This window comes from Pinus tabuliformis, chromosome X (assembly GCF_031772625.1).
Source record: "Pinus tabuliformis cultivar Carrire ecotype Pingquan chromosome X, CPIR1, whole genome shotgun sequence".
Classification (NCBI taxonomy): domain Eukaryota; kingdom Viridiplantae; phylum Streptophyta; class Pinopsida; order Pinales; family Pinaceae; genus Pinus; species Pinus tabuliformis.
Window position 1 is genome coordinate 843,814,573 of NC_142308.1, and position 18,546 is coordinate 843,833,118.

Consider the following 18,546-nt stretch of genomic DNA (forward strand, 5'->3'; position numbering starts at 1 on the left):
GTACCCGGTGCATGGAGCTAGTCGTGGAAAGACTATAACATACACCCGACAAACAAAACAAAGAAAGATGCAAAGAGATTTATCAGCTAAAGTGGAATCTTTCACCACCGAAATTGATAGGAGAGAAGGGGTCTTAAAACCCTCAAATCTCTTGCTCATGACATCAAATGAATCAATCCAGAATTGATGATGATGATTTGATCTCAACTCCTCTCTATCTATATATTTTTCCATGGGCATCAAGATGTGAGTGGTTGTCGGTGCAACCCCTAGTTTTGGGTTATTTTGCCCTAGCCGACCCAACTTTTGACTGAAATTGGGAAAAATTGGGTTTTTACCCCTTTATCAAGACTATAGCCTACGGGGTCGGATAGGCTATTTCATCCCTCATTAATCCTTCAATTTGAAGAGGGCATTACAAAGAGATGCTAGTATTATTCTAGATCTTGCGACTTGTAAAACTGGGAGCAGTATTTAATGTCACCTTATTATTGTTTTCAGCAAAAACAATCAAAATGATATATGAAAAGAACAGTGGAAAAGAATCTCAATCAACATGATGTCATCATAAGTTAACAAGTTCAAGAGAGTATATTATTGATAGTTGTCTAAGGCAACAGTTCAAGAGAGTAGATTATTGATAGTTGTCTACGGGAAGAAAAAGCTACTAATTTTTAGACCTTGTCAACGAGAAGATATGTTTTCTTCTAGATGAATGCATGTCTTTGTACATATATAATGAGATCTACCATTTCCAGGATACCTTTTCTGTTAAATTGTTAGTCATCAATTTTCTTGAAGGAAAACAATGAATATGAGCACAGATGACAAAAAGGAGCGAACCAGTGAAGATAATATGCCTACATAAAAAACCCCTGCTGTGCAGATTGACATAATAACATCTTTTACGTAAGCATAGAAAGAAATTGATATTGAGAAAAGTCAAAAGTTCTGTTTGTTTTAAGTATGTCAACCAATACTTATCAATGAATGTGTCACTGTAAACATGATACCATGACAGAAAAAATAACACACACACAAAATATACCGTTATGCGAGCAGCACGGCCAGCCTCAATCTTTTCTTGTATGCGCTGTTGCCTATAAGCTTCATAAGCAAATGGATCTGCCATGGATTTTGCCTGATGCAAGCAAACATTTCATGATGTAAATAAATAAAGATTTGTTAGAAGAAGCATAAATCCAATTTTCTTTTGAATTTTATATTTTAATTCAAAAGTTGGTGTTTTCTTGACACATATTAACTTGAATAACCAACAAGGAATAAGGAACAGCATGGTAACTAACTCGACTCTTGGTTAACCCTTAGAAGAGATCTAATTATCTTATAAACCTAATAGGAATGCCATCCTTAACATGGAAATTTGTAACACAGACATGTAAAAATTAACATGCAGTGTAGAGACTAGAAAATTACGTTGACCAAGGCCACAGAAACAACAAAATCCAAATTGAAATCAAATGCTAATGGACAAAAACGATTAGCAATAGCCCCAGCAATGAGAGACTGTATGCAACAAGATGCCATACACGATAGGCATAGCAAGGTATTCCAGTTAATATAAAATCCTTCTATTCTGAAAGTATATTATAAAATAAGAACCTAGTAACAGATCATGCCCATAATAAACATAGTCTACTAGTTACTACAGTGAATAAACTATGAGCTCAAGTAACACATGAAACTTGATTTATGGTAATTGAGGCAAAAAATTTAACTGCATAGTTGTGAGATAGCATAGAAGACCTTCAGGTAAAGACGATAATCTATGAAGAATCCATGCATATAGGCTCTTAAAAGGTTGGTGCCAATCAGATTTGTCAAGTTCAAGCGTTCAAGGTCTTCTTTTGTGACAAATTTGAAATCATCGTAGATGGTAGTCTGTGCCCCTTCCTCCAGCTCTTCCTGTCACAAATAAGAAAACAAGCAAGTTACAAATGGAAGAAAGAAATGCAAGTTGTGGATAAAATCAAATGGATATTACATGGTTACTGCAAATCAAAATGCATCCAAACTATTACTGAAAGTAACCTGTATGTAATGCACAGTGAACAGTAGCTATATATTCAATATATAGTTTCACTAGTTAACCATACCGTCAAGTTCTCAAGGTAAGAACACCACTTTGGAGCAGGTCCCAAAGAAGGGATAAAATAGGAAGGAATTTGAGTGGACTCCAGTGCCATGAACATTAGTCCACTGTTGCGAATTACACAAACATCATTAATACTTCCAGCTGCTGGTTCAATACTAGTCATACCTTCTCCCTGCATATCATTTTCATATTTTTACAGTTAGTAGCCCTAAATAAAGAGAAATTTTCAATGATGCAGCACACTGACATGTTAGTCCATAGCTTGAAATTACATCAAAAGAGTGATTGATCTTCCTTCTATCAAGTTTTAAGTATTTCATTGCCTGCCTAGAAAAAATATTCCAGAGTACTCTAGTGTTGATTCTTTGTCATTTATGTAGAAATGCCTCATGAATAGATTGTGATCCAGTAAAACACTACTGACCCTTTGTTACCAATTCCCCATTCTAACAAATCCGTAGTTTAACACTATCAGAAGACAGATTGACATACTTTAAAATAGTGCACATTCTAACTTCTGCAACCTTGAAACTAAAAGGTACGTATAGTTAGAGACAACCATCCTTCTATATAAACACCACAACATGCACATAACTTTTCAAAGCATACTTAACACATTAGACAGCCATTAGTGACAGACAGATCACCGGGTATTAGACATAAAATATAATCAATGCCACACAAAATGTCAAACTAGGGACACAAAAAGTTAGTTCCAAACTGGGAAAAGCCCTATGTAAGAAATTTCAAGTTCGAACATGAAACACATCAAAAACTTCAGTAGTATAAGCATATTGTTTATGAAAGATACTTTTTCCGGCAGGCAACAAAAACATTTACAGTTTCAAAATGTTCATAGACCCCAAAAACATTTCCAGAATGCTCAGTAGTTTCTAGAAACATTTTGGGCTATTTCTTGACAGTTTCTAGAAACTGGCAGCAGTTCCTAGCCTTTTTTCTCCGACTTTTTATATAAATTTCAGAACAAATACAAAACTTGTGTTCAAAACTGTTAATTACTTTTTCCTGCCAATTACTGTACAAGGTTCTAAAATAACTTCAGCACTTCATATACAGTCGGAATAAGAGATGTTAATATGCAACTTACTCAATTCTACAAGCAACTGGTGACAAATGTGCTCTACCATATACCTCAAGTAAGGGAACAATATACAGCCCAACAGCAAACATCCCACATAACCAAAACTCACACGGTTATCACCATAGGATGTTTATTGCCATTCTCTTGTGTGCTTGGCTCAATATTATGTGCCTCTACCAACTTACCATATCTACCATCACTCATCTAATATACTATGTTGCACTGCATTTGGGGGGGGGCGGGGGGGAACGAGTTTCAGATACGGCTAGAGCGTACTGTCAAATTTTACATGGTACAGCAAGTTGGGGATATATATATATATATATATATACACCATGTGCATAAATATAAATCATAAATTATAAATCATAAATAATAAATACATCATTGCAATAAAATTATAAACAATGAACTAGCTAAGAAATCCGAAATTCATATTACTAACTACAAAACCAAATTCAAAATCTTAAATCTAAAATTCAAGTTGAAGCTTCTAGTTGAAGGATGATAAGTCAAGAGCAGTATTAAGCAAGTGAGCTATTCTCCTAATGTGACACATGGTAGTTCTTTGGAGGGCATCCATCTATATGACAGTCCAAATGGCCTAGCATTAAATCACTAAATCTCACTAGTTTGACCTTTCAAAAACCTAATTTGTCTTGCCATAAATGTCAAATCAAAAAATTGGGTTGAATTACTAGAGCTAGTTGTCTTGCTTGCTATTTTTGGTCAAATCCAAAAGCAGATTCAGTTTATCTATTCTTGGTTAACATTCTTGCATGTAAACCAATTCACCTTATTATCTCAGTTGGAAAGCATGCTGATTTTGTCAAAATCAAACCTTGGCTCAAATTCCTAATATTGTCAATCTCAACACCTAAATCGACCCTCTCTATTGTTAGCTTTGCCAAGTTTGATTGGTAAACCACACCAGATATTTTCCTAATCCTGTGAAAGCAAAAAGGGCCTTTCTTACAGTCACTGCTACTAATATGGCCAAATTAAACAAATCCAACTTCCTTGGCATAGTTAGCAAAGTTGCAAAATGTTAGAGCCTTAAACATAGTGTGGTTTCTTTAAATTGGTCTGACATGTAAATCAGTCTTGAATCCTGGTCATTATTCTTGGACAAAGTAAGTGCAAAGAACAGTTATGGAAACATCAGCCTTAAATGCATTGAAATGAGTCATTGTTGGTAGCCTTTACTTCACACCAGAGATTGTATTCACAAATAAGCACCCATACAACCTTCATTGTTTGATGGAAAGAATATGTCACTGCTAGGACAGCACACAGCAAAGCAACAACTTAATAATTCCTTGCAAACAGTGCTAAACATAGTTCAACAACTTTGCTATAGGGTAGGAGTGGTTTTAAAAACTTGTTAAATGTGCCACACAGGAATAGATTCAAAGATGGTCTATTTCACCTTCAGGACAGAACTAGAAGGTTTTCATTAACAATACCCATGTCCCTGATTCACGCCAGAGGAAGTAAAGGTTGGCAGACTTCTTAATTATTTCTAAAGGGATGCTTTTAAGCAACAGTAATTATAGGCTTAAGTCCAGCACTGAGAGTAATTGCTTTAGACAGTTAAGTGATACAAAGAGAAGTAAATGCCAACATTGAACATGATCATTTTTGTTGAAATTTGATGACTAAAATGTTTCCTACAATCCAACCCGGTTTTAATTTTACCTTATCACTCTCATTCAGTTAAATGCCCTTACCCATAATCATACATTCAACATATAGAATTCTGGAAATGAAATTTTCAGATTAAAACACATGGGATTGTCAACACATTCTGAAAATAAATATGGACATAAATAGACCAGCGACACATAAAAATACACACAAATTTTTGGTCAACTTAGACCCAGGCAAAACCCCTTCAATCTTCTCTGGGAAAAACCTGTTAAAGAGCTCTTCAAATTTATTTATCTTTCAAGTTCAGGAAAAATGCATTTGCAAACAAAACAAAACAAAAAAATACAACTTATCTCTTCCGCCCAAAACTCCTTGAAAACCATGCCCACTTTGCCTTGATTTCCATGCCCACTTGAAGCTGAAAATATGTATTGCACGGATACGACTATACAGACTGTACAGATTTCTGTACCGCTATACGGGTTGTACAAAAAAAAATTCAAACAAAATTTTTTCTCAAACAGCATGCAGTGCACTGCATTAAATGTTGTTCGTACTGTACCTTCTATTGTCCTCTATGCCTTGATTTCCATGCCCAGCTTTGCCCAAGAATCACTCCTTCAGCTTGCTACAACAAATTTCTCCTTCAAAACTTTTTTCGAGCTCTCAGCCTCCTTTTTCCAATCTACTCATAAAGAATGAATGTAGTCTCTCTTTTCTTTTCCCCCTTTTGTTTCCCTAAATGACTTTTGCGCAACCCTAAGATGTAATGGCTCAGATTCATTTAGATCAAGCTAAGTTGCACGAAACGGGGAAATGGGTACGAGTTTCCGAAACGGGAAGCGATACGAAACACGACCTCCCCAAATTTTGGAAACGGGGAAACGCGAATATATATATATATATATAGAAAATATTTAAATATATATATATATATATATGTGTGTGTGTGTGTGTGTGTGCAATCATAAAGCATAAATGATACATTATAATTTATTACACTTAAACATTAAGATTTAATTTACATCACATTTACTCATGAATGATCACATAATGAAAATAAAAATATCGGAATATCCAAAAGCAACCTTTATTAGATATCCAAATCTCAAAATCAGCCTTTATTTATATTAATATATGAGGCTGCAAGTACAATAAAGGCTATAAGGCTGCAAGAGAGAGATCCAAATCAGGATTTTCTGCATCCACATCCCATTCTTTAGAAGGACCACTGTTGTATTGGGAGTCTCCTCCTACATAGTCGAACGACCTTAGTGCTCTTGATTAAATACACGTTTCATACCCTAGTACCCTACATGATTTTGATTATTGGGAGTTTCCCCTGCATAGAGGGCTTGGTTCTCTTGATTAAATAGAAGTTCCATACCCTAGTACATGATAAAATCCAATGGAAACATTGCAACCCCCTCAATCCTGAAATCCTGAAAAACAAATAAGTCTGCTGGATTTTGAGTGAGATCTAAAATTCTACTTTCTCCATATGAAATCCAATGAGGGCGAAACCACTCTCAAACATCCCGAGTCATTTCATGGTAATGTTAAAAATTTAAGTAAAAGGATGAAAATGAAAAATAAAGGAGAATATCACTTTTACTTTAAGAATTTAACATTACCATGAAGTGCATGTCAACACTAGGGAAAAAATTCATTTTTATAACTTTAGACACACATCTAGAAAATTAAAAAACAAATTTGAAAAAAACAAAAAATTAAAAAAAAAAACACAATTCAATTGGAAAACGCGGGTTGTACGGCCTGGAAACGCGTTTCCGGCCGTACGGCCACGTTTCCGTTTCGGGAAACGTGGTCGTACGGCCGGAAACGCGTTTCCAGGCCGTACGGTACGCGGAAACGCGTTTCGTTTCGTTTCCCGGGAGGAAACGACCCCTAGGGCCACGTTTCCTGCAACTTAGAGATCAAGGGATGAGAATAAATGTGCATTTAATTCTCACTTTTTATTTTTTAACTCACCCATTAAATAAAGTACCCACATTGTACTTTATGTCTAAAGTCACTTTTCGCTTTCTAATTTAACTTTGACTTTACCACTTATAAAGTCACTTTCACTTTATAAAGTCACACTTAGGAAAAGAATTATTTTGGACACTTTTCCCTAGGTAGAGACTAACCCATGGGAAACCACTTGTCCAAGGTACATTAAAAATCAACAATTTTTAGTAGTTATCTTTGGAAGGTAGCATAAACAACAACTTTTTCAAAATAAAAGCTCATCCAAAACAGCAAGAAAATCCATCCAAACAGCAAAGCAAATCCAGTAAAAATCGGGTCAGATGTATCATTTTTTCCTTGGGGACAGCGGAACAATACCTGCAAAGTCCCCAAAATCTTCCGGGGAAGGACTGGAAATGGTGTTGAAGTGCCCAAGTCCCCGATGACATCCCCAAAAAATTGGGGACATTCCCAACCCCTGTAATGATCCCCGAAATGCCGGAACGTTGAGTATGAGGAATTTTTTGGCGAGGACAGGTCCTCATGCGACATAGGTAATTGCTTTAGACAATTAAGTGACAGATGGAGGAGATAATAAATGCCAAGATTGAACATGAGTATTTTAAAGGTTATCTTTGGAAGTTAGCATAAACAACCTTTTCACGGTAAAAGCTCATTCAGAACAGCAAGAAAAGCCATTCAAACAGCAAAGCAAACCCAGTTAAAATCAGGTCAGACTTATCATTTTTTCATTGGGGTTGGTGGAACGGTACCTGAAAAGTCCCCAACATCTTACCAAGACAAATTGAGAACAGCTTGGAAGTCCAGAAGTCCTCTATGACATCCCCCAAAAATTGGGGACATTCCCAACCCTTGTAAAAGTCCCTGAATGTTGGAACGTCAAGTACAAGAGATTTTTTGGCAAGCATGGGTCCCCATGCAACATAGCTAATATATTAGTTGATGGCTACCAATGCTAGCTCACCCCAACATCAACTATAGAATGTTAGGGTTGCCATCATAACTTCACATCAGTATTAGAAAACAATATTGAACAGAACGAAGTTTGCTAACACACAAAATATTCCGAATATCTGGAATACAAATGTATCCATCAGGATGAATATGTGTGTGTGTTGAGTAAAAAATGATATGATGATTGATTGTACAATGATGGACCCCATATAAATATTAGGTAGGAATGCCCTTCCATAATACTCATGTCTATTAGTTGGGACATGTCCTTCCATATGTCCCTTCATTAATGATAAGTTCTAAATTATTATTTAGTATATATATTTATGTTCATAACATTGCCTTTGTTATGATATCAATGCTTATAGGAATTAGGGTTTGATTCCTCTTTCTTGATAATTAGTTGTGAATTATGTTGCCTCCTTTTATTAGTTTATCTTTCATCAAGCAATTACCAAATTATATGTATATGAAGACCACAAGAACAAGAGACACAACATGTAGGCACTTAGCCAAGGCAAAACCCATCAGTGAAGGGGTTTCTTGTGATGAGAAGCCACCTTAATGGGTCTCTACTCAACATTAAATCTCTATATAAAATTTAAATAGACAAGCATGTCAAAGGCAAATCATCAGCACAGCAAGCCCATTGATCTTTTTTAGTGGAGGAGAAATTTCAGCTAAAGGAGAAATATGTTCATTCATCTTTTTCTTCACCTTTCTATCTCTCATGGAGGCCGCACGTGTGACGAGTTGACCCAGCTACATGACTGAGTTTGACTTAAGTTTGACCACAGTTGTTTTACTAGTTCACCACAGCTTGATTGACCTTTGACTAGGTTGTACATGTGGATTTGACTGCAGATTTGATCGTAGGGCCACATGTGCAAGTTGACCGCAGTTGAACATAGGGCTAAAGTTTGATTATGTTAATTTAGGTATGTTCTATGCTAAGAGCAATTTACTTCAATTTTTCCATATTATCTCAATATCAATTCTAGATTAGCAATCACATCAGCATGATAGTAAAGTGCAGATAGAACATAAACATAAACATCAGAAAACAAACCAACACAAGAGGACACAAGATGTGGCACCAGCCAGGGACAAACCCCAATGTGGGGAAACCCTTGATCAAATCTTCTTATATTCTTCAATAGTTCAGCAGAGAGAGAGAGATAGTACATATTCATTTGAAGTCAACACTTTGACTTTCCAAAATCAGACATCAGAGATCTTCACCATGAAGATGACACAATGCAGCAGATGATAGGCCTAGAGCAGCTCAACCAATTTCCCAAAACACTGAAGCTTTCCTTCTATAACACTCTTCCTCCTTTGTTGCTTTACTGATCATGTCAAGGCTGCCCATCTGGCTGCTTGTGTATGCTGAAAGGACTGAAGCATATCTTGGCAAACCTGATCTTTGGTTAGGGCACAAGATCAGAGTGCTACAGCACCTACAATACAACCCACAGTCCACCTATAGACAGTGACAGGCCTTCATACAGTCCTCCAATGAAACGTTGCATTATATGACTGCTTACCTTATGAACGCAGCTCCTAAAAAGGTCTCCAACTGCTGGCTATGGCCTGCGGCCTAGCCCAGCAGTGGACTGCAACTATAGTCTCGCCAAACAATGATCCAAACAGCCCTTACTTAGCAGCCTCTAGCTCCTCCTTATAGCAGATTCTTCTTCCCTTCAAATCAAGCTCAAGAATCATCACCATCATGCCCAGACAGTCCTCAATTAGGCCACATTGTCACCTACAGCAATGTGGCATTATGATAGCAACTTGAGACCTTGTTTGCAGTGGTTGGAACCTCCTTCTTGGACTGCGGCTAGGGCAGATAGAAGCCTCATCAAACTACGGATTAGGGCTCCTAGATTGGGTTGCGGATTAGGGCCTCTTGACTGTGTTTTAGACTGCGGATAAGACCTCTTCATAACAGCAAATAAGGCCTCTTCCTTTACAGTGTATACGTGCCTCCTTTGCTGCATAAAAACCAATGTGGAAAAAGTCGAAGTCGGGATTAATTCGGCAAGGGTCCAAAAGTTGAAAAACTCGGCAAAGTCGGGAGTTTTTCGAAAAAGTCGGCAAAAAGTCGGCAGAATTAAAAAAATACAAAAATATTCATTTTTAAAAAAATCCGGACTTTTTCAATAAAATCCCGACTTTTTCAATAAAATCCCGATTTTTTCAATAAAATCCCGATTTTTTCAAAGAAAAAAAAAATCATTAAAGAAACTACCACGATTTTTTGGAAAAAGTCCCGATTTAATCCCGACTTTTTCGATTTAATCCCGATTTTTTCGTTTCTTAAAAAGTCGGCAAAAAATCGGCCGATTTAATCCTTTTCTTGAAAAAATCGCGTTTTGGGGAATAAATCCCGATTTTATCGGGACTTTTTCCACACTGATAAAAACCGTAATAGATTGCAGCCTAGAGCACCCTTAAATGTGGCTAAGTCTCTCCTTTAGGACTGCATATGGGAGGACAGTGGATTAGGGCATCATTTGTTGTGGTTAGATCTCCTTCATGTCTGTGATTAGGGTGCCTCCTTACTTGCGGTAAAGCCTCTCCTAGGACTGCGTAGGAGAGCCTCCCTTAGAGCAACATAGGTGCTTCTCTTCAATGTGATAATCATTCTCCAAGAATGCATCTATAGGGTTTGTGTCTAGTTGTCTCATGACTATAATTTAGGGCAGCGTATAGGTCTCTTTAGACAGCGTCTAGGGCTAGGGCATCTCCTTTAAGGAAGCGTATTCTCTTAGGGACTTCTCCTTCCACCAAAACCCAAACAAGTGGAGAGGAAGAGATCACAAGAGATGTGTCTCAAATGACTTGCAAGCCACCTCTATTTATAGTGTAACATCGAGGATAAGATGGGGTAAATTGGTTGCTGGTCGACCTTGACGAATCGTCACATAGCACAAATAAATTAATATCTCCATGAATACATGTTGGATTCGGATGATCTTTAGATCAATCCTACACCTCTCGACGAGAAGAATCCAAGAAAAATATCAGCTGCCATAAATAAGATGACCCACATGGATTTTGGCCCTAGTTTCCAATTTTAACAGATTACAAGGCAGTTTGACTAGGTTGTTTGACTAGTGTTGACTTGTTGCTGTTTGACTAGCTTTGACTTGTATTTTCACTTGTATATTGGCACAAATTTCTAGACGAATTTTTTATTTGTAAACCTTGCTGAAAGAAAATTTCTCCTCAAGAAAATATTGCTAGGTTTTCTCCCAAGGTTGGGTTTTTGATGTGAAAATTTTGTGTATATTGTGCATGGTTGTCTTTATATGATCTTTACTACTTCCGCTACATTCACTGTAGATATTTTCGATGGATAATTATTCAATTATAGCAGTGGCATAAAAATACTATTTGAAAATCATTAGGAAGTAATTATCAGGGAGAAAATTGTATTCTACTACACTTGCTATAGAATTTCAACATGGTATCACAACATTGTTGAAAGAATCGGCCATTTAACAACCTACGTTTTTAGTATTCGGGCAACTTGTACAAGTTTCAGTTATCTTATCAAGATGGTGACCAGTCTCAGGGTATAAGACAGGTCGGATGGTGCTATAAATTTCAGATCATGGAGAACTAGGATACTCCTTGTCTTCGAAGAAAATGATATTTAGGTTATGTGAAGGAAATTGTTTCAAAACCAGCAGATGCTGAGGAGAAATCCAGGCATAAGAAGAATGAAGCAAAAGCTAAGAAGATCTTGATAGATTCCATTAAGGACCATTTCATTCCACATGTTGCTAAGTTGAAGACTACCAAAGACATGTATGATGCCTTGGTGGGATTGTTCAAGAGTAAGAAAATTAGTAGGAAATTGGCCTTGAGGCATCAGCTTTGTTCTATCATGATGTCTAGATCAGATTCAGTTGCCACTTATCTCATGAGACTCGAGAGTCTCACAGTTAAGAGATCAACTTAAGGCCATTGGAGATACCATTGATGATGCAAATCTTGTTAGAGTGACTCTTAAAGGATTTCCTTCTTCATGGGATCCATTTGTACAAGATATTTGTGCATGATCTGAGCTACCCATGTTTGATCAACTTTGGGCTGATTGTGTCCAAGAGGAGGCCAGATTGTTATCCAGGAACAACTTGCAAAGACCTTGAGATGAAGAAACTCAAGTCCTTGCAATTCATGCAAGGAAAGGAAAAGGAAGAAGAAATTTTGGTAAGAAAGATATAGGTGGAAGATCAGCTCCAATTCAAGACCAAAAGAAGAAGGATCTTTCAAAGATCAGGTGCTTCAAGTGTCATTCATTTGGACACTATGCCTCCCAGTGTCCTTAGAAGAAAAGGAAGGGAAAGCAGCATGCATCAATAGTTGATGTTGATGACGATGATGAGCATCTACCACAGAAGAGGAAAAAGGAATCTAAACTTGACAAAATTGCAGATGAACTTCAAAATGAATATTTCTTTCTCTCCGCACTTATAGGGACTATTACTGACAGTCGTGATATTTGGTTGGTGGACAATGGTGCTTCCTGGCACATGACAAGTTCATGAGATTCTCCACAGATTTGACAGTGAGGGATGTTGGAAAATGTAACTATGTTCGATGTTCATAATTATTCTTGTACTTATATCATTACCAATGTTGTTAAAAGCACGAGCGCGATTAAATCGGCGCCGGGAATGAAGCGGAAAAAAGCGGAAAAGAGCGGGAAAAAAGCGTTTGGTACAAAAATATTCATTTTTTTCAATTTTCAATATAAATCGCGCTGCCAGGGACCCCCGAGCTTTTTTACGGAAAAAGCGCGCTTTTTCGAAAAAAGCGCGCTTTTTTTAAAAAAAGCGGCAAAAAAAAATTAGGCGCTTTTTTCCCATAAAAAGCGCGATTAAATCGGCTTAGGGAAAAAATCGTTTTTTTTTGAAAAAAGCGCGATTTAATCGTGTTTTTTAACAACACTGATCATTACGTAAAAAGCGAAAAAAAGAAGAAAAAAAAATTACTTCATTCGATAAGCATGTTCTTCATGCTTCTAGGATTCCTTGAGTCTCAAAGTCCTATTTGGACTTCTTAAGGAAAAGAAAAAGAATTTCTAAAAAATGTAATTTTGGTCAACTCACCTCATGAAACCAATTCAGCCCTCCTAGATGTCAAGTCCGCTCACTGAAAGGATGTGTCTTTCCACATATGAGAACAAGAATATATTGGCATGTGTCCTTCTCCAATTTGGCAAGCAAGTTTGATGTTTTTCTATGATGTGTTCTATGGCAAGGATATCCGAAAATCAGAAGATATATTCTTATGAAGATTTGGGTGTGCTTAAGGCTGTAATATTTGAGAAAAAGTGTGAGCTTCCTAGACTAGATATGTGAGCTTTTCTATGGCAGAAGATATGATGTATGTCTACGAGTTTTTCTGTGATAGGAAATCTAAGATATATATGCAAATTTTCTGAGATGACAAACCTGTAATCAATGTGAGTTTCTGAGGTGACAGACCTGTGATTAACACAAGTTTCCCGAGGTGATATCTTTGAAGTAAATGTGAGTATTTTCTGCAAATTTATAGGGCTTGACTTGGCTTCTTGAAGAGTTGGAATTTTGTCATGATCTTGGGTCTTAGATTTCTCACTTTGATCTGATTCTATAAGAAGATATTTTCTAGGTTTTCCCCTTTGTGTGGTTTTTTCCCCTGTCTTGGAACCTATATCTTGCGTTTCTTGTTCTCTGTGAACTTCCTATTTTTGCATTTTGGTAATTGCTTGATGAAAAGAAGAGAATATAAATTTTATAAATAAGCCAACAAATTCACAAGTAACTATCATGACAAAGAAATCAATCATAATTCATAAGTCTATTGATTTCTCAACAATGGATTCATCATTGCAGGTGAAACTTGGAGATAATGCCAAGTATGCAGTGAAAGGAGTTGCGACAGCATTGTTTCAACTGGAGTCTGGAGGTTTTTTACACGAGAGATGTATTCTTTGTACCAAGATTGACGAAGAATTTGTTCGCTATTTCAGCATTGGAGGATAGAGGTTACATAGTTACATTTATGGATGGTCAAGTTCGTGTATGGCCTAAGGGCTCGAGCATAGTCTCAGTAGGAGTGATTGGTGTTTAAGAGGGGGGTCTATTCAGATTGTTAAGAATTCTAACCCAAGCATTGGCACATGAAATTATCATTTTACGTGAGTTATGGCATCAAAGGTTTGCTCACCTACATTACAGGGCTTTGCCAGCATTGAGGAGGATGGTTACAGGTCTTCCAAAGCTCCAAGCAGAGCATGAGGGTGTTTGCAGGGGTTGTGCACTTGGCAAGAATGCCAAGGGATCTTTTCTAAGCAATGATAGTAGGTCCAAGGGGATCTTGGATCTAGTACATTCAGATGTATGCAAGTCGATGATAGTAGCATCTTTGTGTGGCTAATTGTACTATGTGGCATTCACTGATGATTTCTCCATGAAGACATGGATCTACTTCATCAAGACCAAGGATGAGGTCTTTAGCAAGTTCCAGGAGTTCAAGGCTCAGGTGGAGAACTTGACAAGGAAGAAGATCAAGGTTTCGAGGTTGAATAATGGAGGAGAGTAAGCTTCCAAGGACTTCTATGATTCTGTAAGGAGGCAGGAATCAAGAGGGAGTGGATTATTTCTTACAACCCTCAACAGAATGGGCCCTAGGGTTGTGGAAAGAAAGAAGAAGTCCACCGTGGAGGTTGTCAAGGCGATGATTCATGATCATGATTTACCCATGTTCTTATGGGCAGAGGCATCTGGCATGGTAGTTTATGTTCAGAACAGGGGTCCTCACCGGATATTAGAGGATAATACTCTTGAGTAAGCACACACGGGAGTGAGGCCAGAGGTCAGTCATTTGAGGATCTTTGGTTGTCTAGTATACATCCATGTGCCTAAAGAGAAAAGGAAGAAGTTAGAACCTTCTGGGAAGAAGGGTACTTTTGTGAGATATACTAAGACTTCCAAGGCCTATAGGACCTACATTTCATGACGACATCAAATTGAGGTTATTCAGGATGTTACTTTTGACGAGGAGGTAGCCTTTAGGAGATCCAAAAGGTCACATATGGAGATTGATAGTGAGGAACAAGAGGCTCCAAAGAATGTGGGTAGAAATCATGTTGTTCATCCTTTAGACTATCAGGAGGAGTAAGTAGAGCCAGCAGAACCAGTGGACGCGCCTAGAGATGTTGCAGTGACCAAGAAGATATTGGCATGGCTTCGTGACACTTTGCAAGATGCAGAGAAGCAAGCATCTCCCAGGGGTACTTCTAGGGAAAGTAGACGACCACAGATGTTCTTGAGCTATATGGCATTGATGAGCCATATCATTGATTTTGAGCCTTCCGATTATCAGGAGGCAACAGGGCAGCACGTTTGAATGGATGCCATGATGGAGGAGTATCAGTCCATCATGAAGAATGATTTGTGGGAGATGGTTCTGAGACTAGAGCAGAAGTCAATTGTGACCTCCATGTGGATCTATAAGGTCAAGCATGTAGCGGATGGTAGCATCAAGAAGTACAAAGCAAGGTTTTTGGATATAGAGTTTTCCCAAAAAGAGGGAGAGGACTATGAGGAGATGTTTGCTCTAGTCGCCAAGTACACTTCTATGAATACTATTGTTTCTATTGCTTCAGTTATGGTTGGAGGTTACATCAAATGGATGTAAAGACCGCGTCCCTCAATGGTGTGGTTGAGGAGGAAGTGTACATAGACCAACCTCATGGCTTTGTGATACATGGGAAGGAGTCCCATGTCTACAAGTTAAAGAACGCTTTGTACGGACTCAAGTAAGCTCCTAGGGCATGGTATTCCAGGATTGACGGATACTTAATGACTTTGGGCTTCACTAAGAGTGATGTGTATCCTGACCTTTACTACAAGGTTCTTGATAGTGATCCTTCGATCTCGGTGTTGCATGTTAATGATCTATTCCTTAATAAGGTAAAGAGGCTCATTGTCGAGTGCAAGAGGGAGTTGGCTTCAGAGTTCAAGATGAAGGATCTTGGCTTAATGCACTATTTCTTGGGATTGGAGTTGTGCAAAGATCGGCTAAGACCTTCCTTGGACAGGGGAAGTGCATAGTTCAAATCTTAAGGAGATTTGGTATGATGGACTACAAGTCCATGGCTACACCTATGGTGACCAATCTGAAGAACTTGAGTGATTTCGCTTCAGATTTAGATTTGGTGGATCCCATGATTTACAAACAATTGATTAGATCCTTGATGTATTTGGTTTACACCAAGCTAGATATTGGCTTTGAAGTGAACACCCTCAGCCAGTTTATTGTTGAGTCGAGAATGTACATTGGGTTGCAGTGAAGCATGTGTTGAGGTACCTGCATGGTACAATTGGATATGGTATGGGATATGTCTCAGGTGGTGAAGTGAGGCTGCAGGGATTGGGTCGAGAGTGCAGTGGGCAGAAAGAGCACCTTGGGGTGTTGCTTCAACTTGACATCAATTATGATATCTTAGTTTAGTAGGAAGCAGACTTCTGTCGCGCCTAGTACAATAGAAGCGGAGTATAATCTGGCCATCCTCTCATCTTATAGCTCATCAGTAATATTTCCTTGGATTTTTTTTTTATTATTATTTTTTTAACTCTAGTTTGTTTATTTATTTATTTTTTTAACTCTAGTTTATATTTTTTTTTGTTTTTTTTCCTAACTCTAAAATCTTTCCTTTTTTTAAAAATAATTTTTTTTATTTATTTTAATATAATTTTTTTATATAGTTTGTTTTTTTTAATTAATTAATTAAAAGATATTATTTTAATTAATTAATGTTACGTACATATATGTAATTTTTTTTTAATTATATAGTTTTAATTCTATATAATTTAATTAAATATACGTATATGTTATGTACGTCAGTTATTTTATAACTTATTTAGTTATTCGACGGACAGTCACGTCCCTTACCTCGCCGAAAAGTCACGTTACTAAACAGCCGCGTGCCAAATGGTCACGTTACTGTTTGACGGTCGACCCTTCGTGCGAATATCACTGCAAAGACCACCACAACGGAACCGCAGGTCACCGCAGAGGAAAAAAAACAACACAGACGTCTGCCGGACAAATGTTGCGTGGTTTAGTCGTGGGGTTGTGCGCTACGGTTTGGCGTAGCTATGTCCTGCAACCCTGTCATAGCTGCTATTTAGCCACAAGCCGTGACCACACAGACTCTAAGGTTCTGTTTTGATTTGAATTCCATCTAGAGTTGAACATGGAGATGCAAACCTAGCAATATTGAAGCCACCTTCATGGCTCAAACAACCACCCCCATTAATGTCTGACGCGGCACATACATTTGTCTGTAAAAACTGCTCCAAACTCTGAGGTACGACACCCTTATAGTCTAAGGCCATTCCAGGCTGATGTATCCTTGGTGGGTTGCCCATATTTTTTGTCAAATTGAACTGATCATTGCCAAATTCGAATTTGCACGACCTCATGAACATATCAGCTATGGCTGATCCATTGCCTGCCATGAATAAGGCTTGCCTCAAATAGTCTCCTATCAGCCGAGCTTCTGCTTCAAGTCTGGCGCTCCCCCATTGGACCATATGACCAAAACCAGGTGTATTAAAAATTGAAGATTGGATATTAGGACAAGCCAACAAGTCTGTTCTTGGCCTATATGTCACAGGATCAATTCCCATATGAAGAAGGCGTTTCTTCAATTGGGTGTTCCAGTAGTTTTTTATTTCATTGCCAATCCTCCCAGGCAGATGCCAAGCTATAGTAGACCACTTGTTTCCAAGAACAGCATGGAGTTCAATTATAGTATGCTCTTCCTCAAATGAAAACTGTCCACGTTTTATATCAGGTCTTAAATAGTTGGTCCATCTCAGCCTGCAACTTTCTCCACATCTCAAGAGCCCTTCCATCCTTAGCTTGAAGTATGGATCTTCCTCATATATTTTGGACTTAACAATTCCTGCTAGCATTGGATTCTCCAAATTCAGGGAACGATTTTTCTCCCCTAAAACTATTGAATCATTTTGAACTTTGCCACTCGTATTTATGGGCAGTGACCCCCATAATGCTCATGTTCTAGCCAGGTCATCTCCAATTTGAGAGGATACCAACCATTTAAGTAGTTCAATTATTTCATTGCCTGAATCCTTCAATTCAGTACTTTGTTCCATTTGAGACCTTACAACATTCTCATCATTTTGATCATGGTTTTCTTCGTCCTCTTTCCCATAATCCACTTCTTCCTCTTCATCATCATCAATGTCTTCTTCATTATTATGACATTGTTCATCTTCTTGTTTCTCAAGATAGTCTTCTTCCACATTATCTTCATTTGTTGCAAATTCCAAATTAACTTCAGCAGTCTCCACAGTGGGGAGTTCTGAATCGAAACATTTTTCAGTGACTCCTGCTTTAAGTTGACTTCTGGTATCTACATAAACTTCTTCTTCTGCTTCACCTTGTTTCGTTTCTTCACTGTCGCTATTCTCTTCCTTATTATCGATTTCCTTTTGACATGCTTTAACTTCTGCAAATGATTTTTCTAAACGCCGAAATGCTTCTTGAATTTTACTAAACTACTCAACGCATTCAAGACGTGAACATAATGGCACATTGTGCAGCAAACAACATTCAAAGACTCGCATCATTATATCGTGCACCATGGCTCTGATACCACTGTAACGATCAAAGTTCATATACTCAAGGAATGCTCTGA

The 18,546-nt window shown here is 37.7% G+C and overlaps 1 protein-coding gene across 3 annotated transcripts in view; it reads right to left on the bottom strand.

The window, feature by feature from the left end:
* Positions 1-18,546, bottom strand: part of EDA7 (embryo sac development arrest 7) — a 343,775-nt gene that overhangs the window by 40,122 nt on the left and 285,107 nt on the right. For all 3 annotated transcript variants that reach the window (XM_089453090.1, XM_089453088.1, XM_089453089.1), the window contains 3 exons: positions 2,118-2,288; positions 1,768-1,926; positions 1,049-1,141 (listed from right to left, as the gene is read on the bottom strand). In XM_089453090.1, the coding sequence (XP_089309216.1) occupies positions 1,049-1,141; positions 1,768-1,926; positions 2,118-2,288 (423 nt within the window). The remainder of the gene's footprint in view (positions 1-1,048; positions 1,142-1,767; positions 1,927-2,117; positions 2,289-18,546) is intronic.